This window comes from Pteropus medius, unplaced genomic scaffold (assembly GCF_902729225.1).
Source record: "Pteropus medius unplaced genomic scaffold, Ma_sr-lr_union100, whole genome shotgun sequence".
In the NCBI taxonomy this organism is placed as follows: domain Eukaryota; kingdom Metazoa; phylum Chordata; class Mammalia; order Chiroptera; family Pteropodidae; genus Pteropus; species Pteropus medius.
The window spans coordinates 7546141-7560085 of record NW_024342471.1 but is presented as its reverse complement, the minus strand read 5'-3'; the positions used below and the strand labels follow the sequence as shown (position 1 = coordinate 7560085).

The following is a 13945-nucleotide window of genomic DNA, read 5'->3' as shown; positions in this document are numbered from 1 at the left end:
AATTAATTAAGGTAATTTGACTTTTTTTTTTTTAAATGAGTCAGCCAGCAGACTCTCTCATTTCCTTATGCTTTGTTGAGGCTAATCTGAAAAGTATATTTTATGCTCTGAACACTCACCAACCCATGGTGCAAAGAGGAATCAGGGAAACAGCCAGTGTGGAAGGGGAGATTGGCTTGGCATGAAACATCTGCCAGAGGAGCTTGATAAAATGGCTAGTCCTCCAGAGAATGCCTAAGAATTGGCAGCAAACTGGTGTGGATAGGGAGGGAGTCTCCTCTATTCCAAGAGCTGTTTGCACAAAGAACCTACTTCTGTATCCTCCTGAAGCTATGAAAGGATAATGAGGTTTTATTATTTTTAATCCTATAAAATACACATAAAATTTGCCATTTAAAAATGTACAATTCAGTAATATTTAGTACATTTACAATGTTGTTCAACCTCCATCACTATCAAGGTTACAGATTATCATCACTCTAAAAAGGAACTCCAAAAGTTTAACATTTTGACAGTATTAATGCTTTTCTTTGACACTGGGTTTTCTAAGAAACGCTATCATCACTGCCAAGTAACAGAAAATTGAAGGGCTCTCTTCAACACAGGTGAAGTTCCTGATTCATGTGGCCATTTGTGAAACACCTAGAAACTCAAGCATGAGATATGGACCAGAATAGGCAAAGTAAAATGACCTAAGAAAAAAGAAGTAGATCAATTTTGACTGAATCTTAAATAAGGAAAACCAGTGAGAAAAAGGGTTTGAGTATGTAGATAAGCTGTCACTGACGTCAAATGACAGAATAAACACTTGTTTACTTGTGGGGACACGGAGAGGTCTTCACTAACTAAGGAAAAGCCACTCTACTTCAGTCATCAATAAGCCTCTGGTTATATCCTTGAGGACATGCCTAGTCCTCAGCATTTTATTTTTCTGACAGATGTAAAAGGTGAGATACGCCTGACCCTAAAGGAACTTCTCAGCTTACTCACGAAATATCTGGAAGCTAGAGACATTTTCATATTTTCAGAAGCCAAAATAACTGTTTGTATATCTCTAACCCTGAAGAAGATAGAAGTCAGGATTTCAGCTGGTTCACTAAAAAAAAAAACAAAAAAAAACTAGAGTTTCCAAGGCATTGTAATCAAAGACCGGACAGATAATGCAAATAAATGGGTCAGAAATAGCAGACTAATGGTGTTGTGGTTATGTAGGAGAATGCTCTAATTCTTAGGAAACATAGAAGGATGCATTTAAGGACGAATATCATAATGGAGATAAAAGTCTTCAGTGTGGGATGATGAGCTAGTAAAAATTCTTTATATATTTCTGTATTTTCTATAATGAGCCATGCAGTTTCATTAAAAATGATACTTACCTCATGAGGTCGCTCCGAGAATTAAATGATGATGTACATCAAGGACTGGCTCTAGACTCTGAGAGCCCAGGTTCCATTTCAGACCAATTAAATCAGAAACTTGAGGTGGGTCCAGGACATCAGGATTTTTCCTGAAGTCCTCAGGTGGGTTCTAATGGGCATCTTCCAAGATCTTCCAAACCACACTAAGAGTAACACCTTTTGGTGGGTCATATACATTTTCTATTGCAACGATGGTAAAGTGTCTTTTTTTAAGCTGGTTCTTCTGGTATTGCTACAGCTTGATTTTTCAGTTGTAGACATTATCAACTGACCAGCCATTTCAGTAGGAAAGAATTTCATTATCTTTTAACCCCCCGACTCCGACCCCACTACAGATACATTCACAATTCCTTCCCCTTCCATTCCCCCAAACAGAGATATACTAAAATTGTTTCATCAACAGTCAACAATTACAGTACAGCTGAGTCATGTGGTTCAGATTCTATGAATCTTTTTATCTCCCCAAACAAGTTTTATCTTAGAGTTAATAATTACTATGTTTATTTATGTGCTAAACTTCTTATGTGATTATTTCTAATTAAGTCTCAAATTCTCTTCTTATTGTGTAAATATTTTATAAATTTCATTTTCTTAAAGAAATCTCGTGCAAGCTTCTGGGCTATTCCAGTCTGAACTGGCTGCTCTCCAGGCTAGCTGTACCACTGTTGCTTGGGGCCCTCCTTCCCTATCCTAAGGATTCCCTTCTGCTCTTTCCTCTGGTGGTTCCTGTTTCATCAATTCCGTGTCTCCCCGCTTTTGGTTTATTTCCCTGTACTGGAGTATATTCTACCCAATTCTGGTTTGTTTATGTGTGTTCACTTTATAATTTTTTATTAAGTTGTACACCAATATTTTTATGAACTTGTTAGCCATCTAATGTTTTGGCAATTAAATTTAAAAAAATAAAGAAACTGACTAAGCTATCAGTTTTTCTGGAGAACAAGAGTAATGTGAGTGTAGACACCACAATGAAGGGTAGATGAGAGGTGCATTTTTCGAAAAATTGTGGGTTGTTAATCTAACAATTGTTTTGATTGAGTATAGAATTCTAAGTTAAAGTAACTTTCCTTCAGTTTGTCTTCTAACTTCCAATAATGCTCATTGATAAGTTTGTTTCTTCCACTATGTTGTTTACTTTGTAGACTGGTCCAACCTAGAATACTGTCTTTCACTTCTCGGTAATTTTTTCTTAATTATTTCAATAACTATTCTATCTTCTCTTTCTGTTCTGTTCCATCATTTCTGAAACTCATATGATTTGGATAAGACTTTGATGGATCCCCCTAATTTTTTTCATCTTTTTCTCTCTAACTTGCCTGATTATTGGACTCGTTAAACGCATACATTCAGATTTCTTCATCTCTGAATCACAACCTCCAGGGAAAGACCTAGAATGTGTATTTGTAATAAACACCCACATTATTCTCATTCTCTGAAAAAACTGATAGCTTAGTCAGTTTCTTCCCTTTTTTAAAACTTAATTGCCAAAAACGTTAGATGGTTAATGAGTTCATAAAAATATTAATGTACAACTTAATGAAAAATTACAAAATGAACACCCATAAACCTACGGATCCAGAAAAAGAACACTTCTAAGCAACCCCAAATCCCCAAGAGGTGGGAAGTGGTAAGCCACAGTGTTATTTAAATGGTGGTAGCCAGACATGTAATCCTGTCCTGAGAACAGCTGATAAAAGACGATGAGACCTCACTCTAAATCATCTGCATCTTCCACCCCACAACCCCCAGAAGAAATCATGCTCCTGAATTCCATGATAATCATTTTCTTATTTTTCTGTATGGTTTTCATACTTATTTATTCATCCTTAAATACCAAAATACATCCCTTATTGTCTGAACAAAATTTGTTCCTGAAAACACAGTAAATCACAAATTTTTAGATATATGGAATCTGTATTTCATTATTTTAAAAGGGAAAAATAATAATGCCATCCAGTCTCTAGTCAGTTTCTCTCCAAAGCATCAAAAACATTTAAATACTAAATACTTGAAATAACAATCCACCAGGGGTTTCTGCATAACCCCAAACATTTAACACACAAATTATCTAGTTATTTAAGTCACTGATGATTATGTTTGTGTGCTATGCCCCAAAATACTGTCCAGTGTAGGGCAGTGCTACTCAAAGTACTGGTCTACAAATTGGTTTTGGTCCATGAAGAGATTTGGAATTTTATACCAGAATGCAAAACAACTATGTCACTAAGCACACTGCTTGGTTTAGTGGATTCTTCTCATAAAGAAGCTAACGGTGCCCGATATGTCCTGAGATGGACTTCTTATATCATCAGAGACCAGTAACAAGTAGTTTTTGGGGTGGTTTTGGTTCACATTTTCAATAGCATGCTTGTTTAGGATACGAATTATGCGTTCCTTCTATACTACCACAAATACATAAGAGAATTAGTGAAATAAATTAAATACATATAATATGCATAGATACTAAAGGATACTGTTCATATCAGACAGACTGATATTCCTGAGAATCCTGAGAGAAGGAAACACTAGGATCTGTGAAGAGCTAATCCTAGAGCGACAAAGTGAGGGAGGTGTTAGTTGTGATTATGACAGGATAACTGGGACTTTCCCAGGCAGATTGGAACATACATTCGCCTATCTACACCCTAAAACAAAGGGTGAAAAAGATGAGTAGAGGTTAATACAAAGTAATGTTTAATTAAATGACACCAGCAAGGCCTACAATCCTGGCCTGAGAAGAGTCAACTCATGTCTACAGCTCACCGCATTCTATGCCATCTTACCTGCAGCCTCATGATGGAAGGTTTGTGATTAGAAGGGTGAAATGGCTATGTTTCTGCAACTTGTTGTGGGTATTTGATGTCTTGCTGCATTAAATATCCCACACAACGTTGCTACTCTATGGTTGGCTAGACTAACAGCTATCTTCTGTGGAATATGCTAGGTCTGTCCTAAGGAGAGATTCATTCTCCCTACTGAGAATTGGGAGCTTGAAGTGAGTGGGTGGGAAAGAGCCCGGTCACAGATGACTCCTCCTTTATCTGTGTCTTTGAATAGGACACCTTTTCAGTTACAAGGTGAACGTGACGAAACATTTGGGGGAACAGATGTGGCGTCCTGGATGCACCCTGGATTGAGAGAACAGTTGTTCATATCTCTGCTGCTTGAGACTGGGAATAGGCAAGATGAGACAACCTGGGTTGGTATAGTAAGACTTTTTGTAGAAGGCCTCTAGGCAGAGGTCAATAAATAGTATTTTCCCAGATGGGATTGGGAAAAAGAGGAGGGAAGGTGAGGCAAACACTTTCAGGGCTACTGTGAGGAATAAATGTGATGTACATGAGAGTACCTAGTACATTCAGCCAATCTGAATTTAAGATCACTTTTTGATCATTACCTAGCACATATATAGAAAGAGAGTTAAAAATGGAACAAAATCACAAATATTCTCATTCTCAGTGAGGAAGACAATATTTCTCAAACATGCCAGGTACTGAGTCCTTGACATATTTTATTATTTACTCTTCATAATCAGCTGGGTATTTCTAATTCCACAATCTATCACCATCTTCCTTTAAAGTAAAATATAAAAAGCGTGCTTTGCCATCTTACCATTGCTGAGAGAATCTGCGCTCCCAGGACTGTGCTGCCTAGAGACCAATTCACTCCCTGTTTTCCTCATCTCTGTGTTTTCGTTATATCGTCTTTTCCAGTAGTTGAGTTCTTCGCGATCAGATTCCTGACAGCGCCGCAGAACTGCCATCGAGCGCCTTGTTTTTTCTACCATTTCCATAATGCAGTTAAGGGCCTAACCCAGACAGGTAGAGATTGCAAATCAAGGACAGGTAAACAAAAATATAAAGAATGAAAGTTTAGGTATCTTTCAGATTTAGCAATATCATGTTTACATTTTAAAGCCTTTCCTACTGCTTCTTTTTAAATATATATACACATATAATTTATTTTATTTTTTTGTTTGGATTTCAAAATAACACTTTGGATTCTTCAGGGTTGAAGTAGTCAAAATCTCATTATAACAGTCCTTTAAAAACTATGGTGAAACCACATTATATACCTGACTAAACACACCAAGACATCTGATGAAGCTGGAGATTTATTAAAAATGTAATCAGAGAAATATCGTTCAGAGATAATGTCATTCAAGATGGAAAAGCTACAGTATATATATATTTCAAGCAAGTACTACATTTTTCTCTTCTCTTTTTAGTGTAAGGGGAAACATTCTCTTACAATGGGACAGGGAACTTGGGCTTACACTGTGTACTAGTATACTAATTTTCATTTGTATTTGGAAAAACTACACATTTATTTAACACTTCCTCTAAACCAGGCCATGTGATAAGCAGTTTACATATTACAGCTCTCCTGTGAATGCTGAGTTTCAAGTGTAAAATATAATGACTCGACATTTATATACCTTACAAAGAGATCAAACCATAATAAGTCTAGTAACCATCTGACACTGTACAAGATTATTACAACATTACCGACTACATTCCTTGTGCTGCATGTTACATCCCCACATTTTATAACTGGAAGTTTGTACCTCTTAATTCCTTTCACCTTTACACACACACACACACACACACACACACACACACACCACCACCCCCCCACCAGGGCAACAGCAGTTTGTTCTCTGTATGAGTCTGTTCCTGTTCTGTATTGTTTGTGCATTTGTTTTGATTTTTAGATTTCACATGAGTGAAATCATATGGTATTCGTCTTTCTGACTTATTTCACGTATCATAATACCTTCTAGATCCATCTATGTCGTTTCAAATAGCAAGATTGCATTCTTTTCTATGGCTGATTAAAAAAAAAAAGAAATGGAAATTTTTTTGAGATATGAAAATTAAGGTGAAAAATGGCAAAGCAATTTACCCATTGCACAAGAGAGGAAGTGGCAAAGCTGGTACCTGAACTCACAAACCTGCATTTTTAACCATTATACATCATGACTTTACTTGGTTATGACCTGAAGTGAACAGCCCACCATCAAGATTTGGGAGTTACTCTTAGCTCTCTGGCTGGGGGAATAGTAGATTATTGCAAAGAATTGTTGCTCTAGTTAAGTTCACTCCAAATATACACACTCTATTAGTACAGGTAAATAATATTAAGAATTAAAAGTAATAGTTAAAAAAATTATACACTACAAGATTCTTACATGATCAAGATGTTTCCATTCATCAGCCCATTCTCTTTCTGTCAAACGGTGGTCTACCAACTCATCCTGATAGCCTCCATTTAGACCTATGAGAAATTAAAGATTAAATTTGAAGATACAGGGAAGAATACAGTAAGCAGAATTCTATCAAGTACAAACACACAATCATACCAGATACGTGCACACTACTAAGGCAGTGACTCATACTAGAGTGTGGGATCTACAATGATATAAAACCAACAAAAAAAATCACTATTGAGAATATATATAAAAACTCCTATAAATCAATTATGAAAGACAAACAGCCCCAAAGGAAAACAGGCTTATGTCACTTACTAAGATTGTGGTGCCTATCACGTACTTCTCGATGTTCTATTATCTTGTTGGGTTCACGATACAGGTGGGAAGTTGCAATATCTTCTAAGGTGTAGTGCTGCAGAGGCGGAGGTGTAGGATGGAACTGGCCCCCCGGATTCATAAGGGGCACAGTAAGGGCAGGACTGTGCCGGGGAGCGGGACTGATTGTACACACTCTCTTGGCAGGAGGCTCAGGAGGAATTGCATCTCTTTCAAAACTGTTCTCCTCTCTCCTGTAGAAAGGGAAGTACATACCTGAGCCCAACAAGAGGTGTTCATGTAAACATGTCTTTGAGCACCTACTTTGTGCTATGCACTGTCATAAACAGGAAGACGATAGGAAAGATCTGAATGAGTCATGAACTAAAATATCTTGAGGGACATTAAATAAATTGCCGATTTATTACAGCATGAAAAGAAAGGTCGAATTCATCCATAATCAGGCAGACACATCTAAGTCTCAAGAAGCAAAGGAGAGACCAAGGAGGTGATGGCATTTTCTTATGTGATATAATAAGAGGATTATGGGTTCAACTATGTTTGGGAATGTTTCAAGGCCAAATTTGCTATTGTAGAGGCTGGTCATAAGAAACAAACAATTTCCATATAGGAGAAAGAAGGCTCAATAATTAATATACTTGTGAGTAGGGTTTTTAGTCATTTAGCTTCAACTGTAACAAATTTTCCAATATTGCTAAAATATTGTTTCCTTGACAAAAGCATAGAATGTTGTGGTAGACACACTGAAATTTCCAGGATAAGTTAATATCATTTCCATCTTCATAGTAATGGTGATTCATTAACAAGTATCAATAATTAATTGTGGTACTTTCACAAGACTTCACACATTAGAACAAATGCCTTGGGTGTTCCTTATGGTTCTGGAGCAGTGGACATATAGAATGCTTTAGAGCAGAGTTTCTCATCTGGGGTATATAGAGTCATCTGAGGAGTTTTTGAAAAATACTCATATCTGAGAACTACACCTATAGATTTGAGAAACATTCTGTTGCTTGATGTTGGCACGAAGCAAAACTAACCTTAGAAATTTTGAGCCCATTCCTCTAAATTACCATAGTTATCAAATTCTCTTTCTTTCACAAGCAAAGAGAAAGCTCAGAGTAGTTCCAGAAAAGCAAGGACAACCAAGCTCTTTGCTCACCTCTCTGGACTGGGCCTCTTTCCATTTCCATGCACTTCCATGAGCAGCTCAGAAGAGTCAGCAGGGGATGCGATACTTGTGTTGAGCAGAAGGTGTTCATGCTGAGCCAGGTATTGGGATGGGGTCTGCTTGGCGGCCCGAGCACAGTGTAGCAGTTCTCGCTGCAGTAGGGGCAGGTTGGCCTTGAAAAGAAGAGGCAGGGGCTGGAAGGTAGTTTTCCAGGTGTTGGGCCCCACACAACAGGGCTCAGCACCTCAAAAGGATTTCAGAAATAAGATAACACAAGACAAAAGCCCTTCTATCCTTGTCAGTCTGATTTTCATATGCCTCTGTGAGTTAAGTGACAAACTTGACTGTTGGTTGACTTGTCTCTTGCCCCCTCACAAGATGTAAATAAATCCCCTGAAGAAACTGTGCTTTATTATTACTTTTGAGGCCTAGTCAGTGTCAAACGAAGATCAATAAAGGTTCGTTGAACAAAATTTAAAAATATATACATTTTGAAGATATGGTCAGTGAGAGAATTAGTACTGTTTATATGAGAGTAGAAGAAATTCACTCTTCCTTCTACATCACAAGGCGTGGTTTCTCTCTTCTGAACTCTAACCTGTCTCTGATAGCACTACTCAATCTTTCCTTCATGTTCTCTAAAAGAACTGCCGTGGAATTCTGGAAACAGTGATTATTTTGGCTTGTTTGAAACATGGATTTTTAAAAACGTATTGGGAGTGACTGGAATGAGCCTTAAATTAGGCTTTGAGGATACACAGGTCACCCACTGGCAGAATCTATTTCTTAGTGTGGTATCCTCACTGGGCATGTTTTCTTATTTTGTAAAAAGGATAATTAATTGCATATCGATTATTTTTCCTTAACTTCAAACTGAGAATACCTTTAATGTGGACATATCATATAAAAACACCTACACTCTTTAACCTGAACTCCAATTCCTTCACATTTAACTGTATATTTCCCACATTTCTTTTATTTAAAAAAATGAAGAATTATACGTTTCTCCCCAAATTTAAAAACAATTCAGACTGAGCCCATAATAGTAGTCTTCACTCCAAGGTAAACAGATGAGCAAGTGAAAGGAGAGTTTTAATACATGCAAGTAGTCATCCCTTTACCAAGGGTTAACTTAGCAGGCACCATAATTAGTGACAGTTTTAAAACAGAAATAAATTTACAAAAACCTAAATGCTAGCCAAAAAGCTGCCATAACAACCTACCTCATGCTGTTTTCCAAAGTAACAGTTAAGAATAGGGAATGTAATGATATAAAACACTTTTTAAGTCTGTTCTATAACCTCAATCTCATAGCAACTATAAAATCTTAATTGAAAAAATACCATGTCAGATCTTTACATCTGAAACATGTGTGTAACCTTTGATGAATTTAAAAAAAGCTAATTCTTTCCTATTAACACAAATCCTTCTTGATTCTGGTGTCTTGGGGGGAATAATTGTCTACTGGCTCTGACATACAAAAAACAGATCAAGATAGAACTAGCACAGCTGTTTCAGGGCTGAACAAAGTGCCACAGACTGCTCTGAGAGTCCAAGGCTTCAATGCTGTTAGAGTGACAACGCAGGCCGTGTACCTGAGACTTATGCATTTTCCTGTATATCTGCTATGCTCCAATTTAAAAAGTTTTTAAAAAGTGGTATCAGTACTTCAGTAAGATAACATATTCTTGATGTTATTATATGTTCTTATGAAATACAGGTAAAACAAAAAAAGAAAGGCATATTTATTGGCCAGATATTTAGGCTTTGTGAGTCAGGAGGCAAAATTGAAGATATTATGTGGTATTCATATATAAGAGAGGAAACAAATTTCCAAATATTGTATTGACAAAAGTCAAAATACAAAAACAATTGAGTACAGCTTTTTGGTACTATTAGTCTACTACTAATGAAAAGAATATAATTCATTTGGCAGGGGTGTGGATCAAGGATAATATTTAGCTTACTTAAGTGAGGTTCAAAGTTAGTGCTCCCTAATATGAAATCAATTACAAATGTTTATTTGTGGAAAAAAAAAAAAAGAAACATTCTCTACAGGGCTTTACAAAACCATATGGTGAGCTGGATTAGGATCACAGGTTTCCAAACTATGCTTGGTCTAGAGCACATTGGTATCTGACTATAGTCTTTCATTGCCTTTAAGCTATTGTATGACTCTGCAAGTAACAGATAACTGATAGCAATGCAAAATAATTTTGTTGTATATGGGAGTAGGCATAAAATTATGTCTAGTAGAGGTTCAATTGACTTCCCTTGTCCACTGTAGAAGCTAATTTTACTTTTTGCCCATTCATATCAATAATCATGATCAATACATGAGACTGTTCTTTGAGTTCTCCCCTGAACTGGTTTCAACACCTTATTGATTCCCTCGTTAATAATGAGTTAAATAAAATCTTTGACACAAGTTCGCTTTTTTTTTTTATCTGTATGAGTCATGATGATTCCTGTTTTTAAAAATTATAGTTTAATAGAAAAAAAACCCAGTAACTTTACAGTGGAGAGGCATGACATACATGGCCTTTACCAAGTGATCAAAGTCATTATCACCAATTATGAGACAAATTAACATCTGTCTCCTGACAGCATAAAGTGATATCTTACCTGCTATTTACTGTTTAAAATGCATAATCTGATTCTAATCATGAGGAAATATCATAAAAATCCAAACTGAGGTTCATTCTATAAAATAATCATCTCGTACTCTTTAAAATGTCAAGATCATAAAAGGTTGAGGTTGTTTCAGATTAAAGTACACTGAAGAGACATGACAACGAAATGCGAGATGTGATCCTGAATTAGATATATCAACACACAAAAAAACCCACACTTTTTTTGGCTCTTGTAAAGGATATTAGTGTCCTTTAGTAATAGTGTTTTATCCATGTATCAATGTTAATTTCTCGATTTGTTAAGCATACTAAAGTAATTCAATGTATGTATAATGTCTGCATCTTACTCTCAAACACTTTTGAGGAAAATAAGTAGAAAGACAAAGAATAATGCAGATGTGATAAAATATAAACATTTGGAGAATCTGAGTGAAGGGTACAGGAATTTTACTGTACCATTTTGCAACTTTCGGTGAGCATGAAATTATTTCAAAATAAAAAGTCCTTTTAAAAGAGCACATTACTTATAAACTGAATACTATCTTATTTATCAGGTAAGTATATTTTAACACGGTCCCCAAAAGTTATATTCCAGGGAACATAATTTCAGAGGCCATAATTAAAGTTACATTCAACTAGGGGTTGGGAGGATGCAAACATTGCTTTCCACATGTTCTTCTGTCCTTAGGGTGAGAGTCTGAAATGTAAAAGCTTTTTATTGTCTGATAGCCTCCTCTCAGATAACACTCATCTTCACCATCTGGCCACAACCAAAAGATTTAGTGTCTCAGTTACTTTTTCTGCTAAGAGCCCAGCCTCCATGTCACCTCCTGATCCACCCTCTACTTGTATCTGTATGTCATCATCAGAAGTCTGCATACAGACCAACTCAAGGCTTTTGCAATTCTAATCTCATCAAATATAAGACTGATCTTCAGGCTGCACTCACATTTCCCTAACAGCCCAAAATAAAATGAAGATATGATAATATATAAGCCACCCCGATTTATATTACGAAACAGGGATTGGTAGCAAATCCTGAGAAAATGCTGAATATAAATAATTACATCATAAAAATTACCTTGAGGAATGGAATCACAAAAGGACGAAGAGGAAAGTTTGTAGCCTCTTGGAGCTTGCAATGGAATTCTTCGATTGTTACTGTTGAGTTCTGAAAAGATACATAAACTTCAACTTCTAAAACTAGACATTATCCTTCTAATATAAATCTGATAATGCTGAACCCTTTTAAATCATAAGGAAAAGGTAATTCCGAGGGCACTGTATGAACTCAGATCCTGCTAAAAGGTTAACCAAATTGTTTCTTTGCTCTACTACTCCCCATCTATATTCTATATGCTCAGCAGCCTGGGCTGCAAAATAGTGCCGTGCCTTTGCTGCTCAAGAAGAGAGCACTCGGGTCCCTTGTATTGAAGGGTTCATCACAAGATACCTCAGGTACAAGAAACTAAGCTTACAGTGTTTCCGGTTGAACAGATCCTGATCAGAATGTCAACTTAAAAAGACTCAAGAACCCGGAATCTCTTTCTTCAAAAGTTCATTTCTTCAAAGATTCTGCCTACCTCATAGAATCGGTCCCCCAAATCTTCTAAATCAAACATTAAAAGAAAAAAGAACAATGGGCGCTTTCTACCTTTAAGAAGTCTGTTTGCAAGATCAGACCACCTCAAAATAGGCAGATTCCCACTTGGTAAGATTTTAGTATTCCCAGGAAAGTTATTAGCACTTCCTCTATATTTTTTCAAAAGTCTGGCTTACAAGTAGGATTCTCAGCACCTCTGCTAAGGGGAATGTACAAATAAAAATATTTTCTTCAAAATTCACAAAATATTTTTATTTCAATTCCCTAAAACACACTATAGTAACAAAACAAGTTTAAAAAATTAAAAGTGGACATTAATCTAAATTCTTACTCCCCTGAAAGAATTACTCCTAGGAATTTATTTCTATAAAATCAAGTGTTCAAAAGTATAACATATACCTTGCAATTTATTCATCAGCACAATATTGCTTCTTAACATTAAGAAATAGAAAACATACAGGTCCACCAATAAGAAACTGCATTGAAAATTACAATAGTCATACCTCGAAACATATTGGGGGGGGCAGATTTGAATAAATTAATGAAGAAAGGTTTCTATATTATATTGTTAAGTGAAAACTCAGAAACAGTATGCTTTCCAATAACCCATTTATGAAAACAACATACACAGTATTTTTAACTGTCTGGAAGGACAATTACAACAGCAGTTATTTCTGGACATTAAATTATGCTGGATTTTCCAAATGTATCATATTAATATTCGGTTAAAAGTTGAAAAGGAAAAAAGGTATATCAAATTTAACCATGTTAAATAAAAATATTTGCACAGTTTACCTCACTTCTACTACAAAAATTATTTTAAACTTTAACTGAGTACTTGTTTAAAGTGTATGACATTTGTACAATGCAACCAAAGGTACTAGTAATCAAGAATAAAAATTAAGTGTAAGAGAATGATTGTCTTTCCCCACTACAGTGAATGCAACCAAGTCTCAGAAAGTAAACGCAAGTAGAGGAAAACTATAGAATGACTGTATGAATAAATTTTTCTTGTGGATGGACAAAGTAGGAAAGGGTGAACTGTGTGGCACAAAGAAATAGTGACTTAGGCCATTAAAACTGACTGAGGACTCTATATATACTGTAGATGCAAGACAATCCTCTGTCTGAGAGGGATGACAATAAGCTACTCTTCTGTTATCTTTCCCTAAATTATTTAATAAATAAAAGCATAGTTGTTTTTTTTCCCCTAAGAACTCACTGTCTAGTGGAAAACAGATGTATAAGCTATTCATTACAGCATGATCAAGGCACATGTTTGTAGGACACTACTGATACATAGAGAAGACATGTATGAACCAGATTTAGGAGGACAAGGAAGGTTTACAGAAGTGTCATCTGAAGAAGTAAAGGCACAGCCTTGGGAAAGATGCTTCTGACAGAGAAGAATGTGAAAAGGTAAAATGTTAGGAGATCTGGTCTCTGGATTGCAAAAGGCAGTATCTATAGGGGTCTTAGAAGATAATGGGTATGGATAGGTGACCATTCCAAAATTTTTATTTTAAAAATTTGAGATAATTATAATCATAAGAAGTTGCAAAAAAAAAAAAT

At 36.0% G+C, this 13945-nt stretch overlaps 1 protein-coding gene across 4 annotated transcripts in view; it reads right to left on the bottom strand.

Moving 5' to 3' along the window:
* Positions 1-13945, bottom strand: part of CBFA2T2 (CBFA2/RUNX1 partner transcriptional co-repressor 2) — a 123666-nt gene that overhangs the window by 15531 nt on the left and 94190 nt on the right. For 2 of the 4 annotated variants that reach the window (XM_039864089.1, XM_039864090.1), the window contains exons 4-8: positions 11852-11941; positions 8129-8331; positions 6946-7199; positions 6610-6695; positions 5031-5226 (exon numbers count right to left, since the gene is read on the bottom strand). In XM_039864089.1, the coding sequence (XP_039720023.1) occupies positions 5031-5226; positions 6610-6695; positions 6946-7199; positions 8129-8331; positions 11852-11941 (829 nt within the window). The remainder of the gene's footprint in view (positions 1-5030; positions 5227-6609; positions 6696-6945; positions 7200-8128; positions 8332-11851; positions 11942-13945) is intronic. The other 2 variants (XM_039864091.1, XM_039864092.1) reach the window with 1 other exon arrangement.